The sequence below is a fragment of the Rosa rugosa genome, chromosome 1 (assembly GCF_958449725.1).
Source record: "Rosa rugosa chromosome 1, drRosRugo1.1, whole genome shotgun sequence".
In the NCBI taxonomy this organism is placed as follows: Eukaryota; Viridiplantae; Streptophyta; class Magnoliopsida; order Rosales; family Rosaceae; genus Rosa; species Rosa rugosa.
In genome coordinates this window covers 22808587-22813212 of record NC_084820.1, presented here as the reverse complement: position 1 = coordinate 22813212, position 4626 = coordinate 22808587, and the positions used below count along the sequence as shown (strand labels likewise).

General features: G+C 38.3%; 1 protein-coding gene and 1 long non-coding RNA gene across 2 annotated transcripts; both read right to left on the bottom strand.

The window, feature by feature from the left end:
• Positions 1-1522: 1522 nt before the first annotated feature.
• Positions 1523-2279, bottom strand: LOC133724495 (uncharacterized). The gene is made up of 3 exons (XR_009853737.1): positions 2059-2279; positions 1739-1970; positions 1523-1655 (listed from the first exon to the last, which is right to left on the bottom strand). It is a non-coding gene; the product is annotated as an uncharacterized LOC133724495 (long non-coding RNA).
• A 40-nt stretch (positions 2280-2319) lies between these two features.
• LOC133724712 (uncharacterized) lies at positions 2320-3426 on the bottom strand. Its single transcript, XM_062151537.1, has 2 exons — positions 2954-3426; positions 2320-2560 (listed from the first exon to the last, which is right to left on the bottom strand). The coding sequence occupies exons 1-2, from the start codon at positions 3424-3426 to the stop codon at positions 2320-2322; spliced, it is 714 nt and encodes a 237-aa protein (XP_062007521.1).
• Positions 3427-4626: the final 1200 nt, after the last annotated feature.

Sequence of the window (4626 nt, the reverse complement as noted above, 5' to 3'; positions counted from 1 at the left end):
TTTTCTCATTAGATTCCGCATGTAATTTAAACAAGTCTCACTATTTTCTCATCAGATTCCACATGTAAGTCAAACAAATGTCGCATGCAAATTCATTTTCTGATGAGACTCCACATGTAATTGAAATATCTTTTCTAATTCAAACAAAACGCAAGCTATTCAAATCGAAATTATATGAAAGAAGGAGGAGGAAGTTACCGGTGGCTGTCTGACGAGCACAGATTTTCAAATATTTTCGGTAAATTTGAAGAACCGTAGAATTTGGGGCTTAGTCGGTGAATCACTCTTGCTTACCCACCGTTCACGGTGGAGGAAATCAGTCGTTGTCCGCTGTTTTAGCCGGAGAGAAAATCTTTGAGCAATTTCTCTGAGTTTAGGGCAAAAATCGTATAAAGTTTCTCTGAGTTTTGAAATTGTGAAAAGATATTGTAAAATGAACCAAGAGAAATAGTCGCCCTCGGGTTAGATAACTGCCACTGGCAGTTTACTTGTAGTTGAATGGTTAGATAGGTAATTTCAAACATAGAAAGTGACATAAGCAGTGACTTCAATTTTTACAGTTACTTGTTCTATTTATAAGCTCATGACATTAGTTTTTAAAGTTACTTGGCCAGTTACTTTATAGGGTACATAAGGACATAATTTTTTTTACAGTTACTTGCTTTATGTATTGGCTCATGACATTACCTTTTACAGATTTTTAATTGAAACTTAAACTTTGTTTGTTGTCGTGCAGCGGAACGCTCCGCTGCAGTCGCGGTGCAGCGGCACGCTGCATTTAAAAATAAAAAGATCAGTTTGGTAATGTCTTGTCTTTTGCTAGTGAGTGACTTTGTCAGTTACTTTGCCAGTGACTTGGCCAGTTACTTTATAGGGTACATAAGGACTTGAATTTTTTTACAGTTACTTTGCCAGTGACTTGGCCAGTTACTTTATAGGGTACATAAGGACTTGAATTTTTTTACAGTTACTTTGCCAGTGACTTGGCCAGTTACTTTATAGGGTACATAAGGACATGAATTTTTTTACAGTTACTTGCTTTATGTATTGGCTCATGACATTACCTTTTACAATTATTTTTGCCAAATCATGGCTGGTGACTTGTTCAGTGTCTTGCTATAAGATCTGTAGACTTATTGATTGACTCGTTTAGTGTCTTGGCTAGTTACTTGGGCAGTTACGTTGTCAGTGACTTTGCCAGTTACTTGAGACGTACAGTGACTTGACCAGTGACTTGGTCTATGACATTCAGGTTGCCATATCCAGTGACATTCAGTTTCTCTGTAACTTAGCCAGTTACTTACTTTAAAAAGTACCTAAGTACATGAATTCGTTTCAGAAGATCATATCAAACAAACTTTTATATACTAAAGCAATATCTGCAAGAAAATATTAAAAAATGGAAATTCCGATTGAACAAATGAATGGATATATATGATGAATCAATTCGAAAAAACTATATAACCTATCCAATTCCCTAAACAAATTTCTACACTTCATTATGTTTTGAGTTCCAGCTGTGCCTACTTTCTGCAAATGACTTTACAACATGAGCTCTAAATTTCAAAATATCATCCTTTGTGAGCTTCTTTGGAACTCTCCCTTTTTTCGAAATTTTCTCCATTGTGTACATTACAAAAAGTCCGCAATCCAATCTGTTCATCATATAAAAATTGAAGTAAATGAATTTGAACTTTATAATGATTATATTGACATTTTTAAAGAGCTGTGTACTTACGAATCTTCTCCTTGCTGAGGGTTGTCTTTGAGTTCTGTCACTGCCATTTTTCTTTTATAGTTATCCTTGATCCACTTTATGCTTTCTCTCTCGGTTTCAGTCAATGGAACTTCCATCATTTTCAGTTCTTCTTCTGAACTGTTCTTTTCATCAAATTTCATTCTGCATCCCTGTTCCAGCATGTCATCGCTTGTTCTTTTACTGCTGTCATCCAAAGTTCTACCATGTCAACCTGCATTTCCAACATCGCAACATAATCAATAATATGCTTTCTGCTTAAATTAAATATATGAAATTAGTATGACGAAAGTGTTCCATACCATTTTTTGTACATTTTGAAAGGATTTTCCAGTTGATGATTTTTTCGGTCTTTTTGAATCATAGTGGGACCAGTTCTTTAATTCCTTGTCAAAAATGAGCAGTGTATGATGAAATCCTGATTCATGTGAGATTGGGAAGAATATATAGTTGGATCTTGCCAGATTCTGGAACAGTGGTTCGCAGAGGTACAGATGTACATAATACACTGTCAAATTTTCTGCAGAATACTGTTTGTAAGAAAAAAAGAAGACAAGTTATTATCAATTAAGAATTATTTGCTTTGAATGTAGATTGATAATCGTTCCACTACTTACCCAACATAAGGGATTCATAAAAGTTGGGACATCCAAGCCTTGTGATTGTTTCTCCAACAGCTGATCAGTCAAGAGAATTCCATAACATTCGATGCAATTGCTTGCTATCGGTTCATCCATGATCATGTCTTTTAAATCCTGTCTTGAAACCTGTGCTCCATACTGTCTTCCATCCCAGAAGTATACTCTGCAAAGAATGAATAGTGTAAGTAACATAGATTGTGATGTCGGTTATTTAACAATCACATGGCCAATGACTTGGCCAGTGACTTCACTTGCCCAACTCGTTGGCCAGTGACTTCCACAGTTACATGGACAGTGACTTGGCCAGCGACTTTACTTGTCCAGTTACATGGACAGTGACTTGGCCAGTGACTTCACATGGCCAGTGACTTCGCCATATACATGAATGATGGCCTGGCCAGTTACTTTGATAGTTACATAAACAGTTACTTGGCCAGTGACAATAAGTTTAAAATAGAATTTTCGTCTTGGCCAGTTACTTTGATAGTTACATAAACAGTTACTTGGCCAGTTACAATAAGTTTAAAATAGAATTTTAACTTAATTAAAGTATTACCCTGATGGTGCATTTTGCCAGTATTTCTGGACTCTCCTCTTGGTGTCCTGGTCCATAAAATTGTATACTTTGCTCTCCTCCCAGTCTACGACCTCAGGAGGTAGCTGTTTCTCTTCTTGCTCTTTATTGATTTGTGCATTTTCTGCAGCGTCCATCTGTCTTATTGCTTCCAGAACATCCTCTCGTACATCGTCCAACTTCTGTTGTGCTACCATCTGTTCTAGCCTTTTAATTTCAGCCTCTGGCAGTGAGGCCTTCATCTGCTTTTCTTTTTCTTCTTTTTCTTTCTTTTCAGCCTCTTTCAATCTCTCTTCAATCTCCTTTGCTTTCTTCTTTCGTTTTGCTTTCACATCCCCCCACCAGTAAATGTTGTCCTTTTTCTGTGTTCTTCTCCTATTCTTTAATCTCACAACGTAAGAGTAGAGACCCATTGATGATACCGTTTCACCAGAATGTTGCTGTGTAAGGTGCATTGTTAACTCGCCCTTTTTGCTCTGCTCTGGTGTCTTCTTCTCTTTCTCTATGCTCAACGTACGAAGTTGAGATGCTTCTTCAACTATAGGACTTTTCACTATCTGAAACATGTTAGCTTGTTGTTCCATTTCCGCCACTGTGGCATGTGGACTGTGGGGCTCTGGAACTGTGAGTCCTTGTGTGATGGAGGTGTCGATTGAGTTTCTTCTGCCACTGTGCAGTGAGGTGGAGATTGAGCTGCTGCTGTTGCTGCAGATTCTTCGACTGTGCAGATCCCATGGGACTGACCTTCCTCAACAGTCAATTGATTTTTCTTTTCCTTGTGTGATGGAGGTGTCGATTGAGTTTCTTCTGCCACTGTGCAGTGAGGTGGAGATTGAGCTGCTGCTGCTGCAGATTCTTCGACTGTGCAGATCCCATGGGACTGACCTTCCTCAACAGTTGATTGATCTTTCTTTTCTGTGTTTTCTTCTGCTGAGTTAGGTGGTGGGGAGCTGTGCTGCTGAGCTGCTGTTGAGGTGTGAGTCTTTGGGCTCAACATTTGCTCAAATTCCTTCAATTTTATCTCTAACTCCTTCACCGATGATGCAAGGCAGAAATTTTCGGTCACAAGTGTAGCATTTCGTTCCTCCAGATTCACCATGTCCTCCGTGATTTTTCTTAGTTCCTGTTCCTTTTGGTTCAGTTTTTTCTTCAAATTATCTTTCTCCAAAGTCATATATCTTATCTCCTCCTCCTTTTTCTGAAGCTCTTTCTCCCACTTGTTTTTTTCTGAAGTTGTTTCCTGTTCAGCCACCTCAACTTGTAGGTTATCTTCTTCGTTTTCACAATTCTGATCATCAGCTCCTTTTTCCTCTCCTTCCGGAACCGTCTTTGCTTCATCTGATCTATTCTCCTCTTCCTCGGATTCTGATTCCTCTCTATCCTCCTTCAGGTTTTCAAAGATTTTCTGAAAGAAACATATTCAATATGTCAGTGACATGCTATGTGACATTTGCAATGACATGTTTACAACAGTTATGAAGGCTAGTGACATGAAGTGTGACTTGGCCATTGAACATGCAGTGTGACAGTGACTTAATCAGTGACTTTTAACCAAGATAGTTACTTGGCCAGCGACGTGTCCAGTGACAACTACTTTGACAGAGAAGAAAATACCTCTAGTTTTTTCAAGCTGTTAAAACTTGTCCAATTCTGTA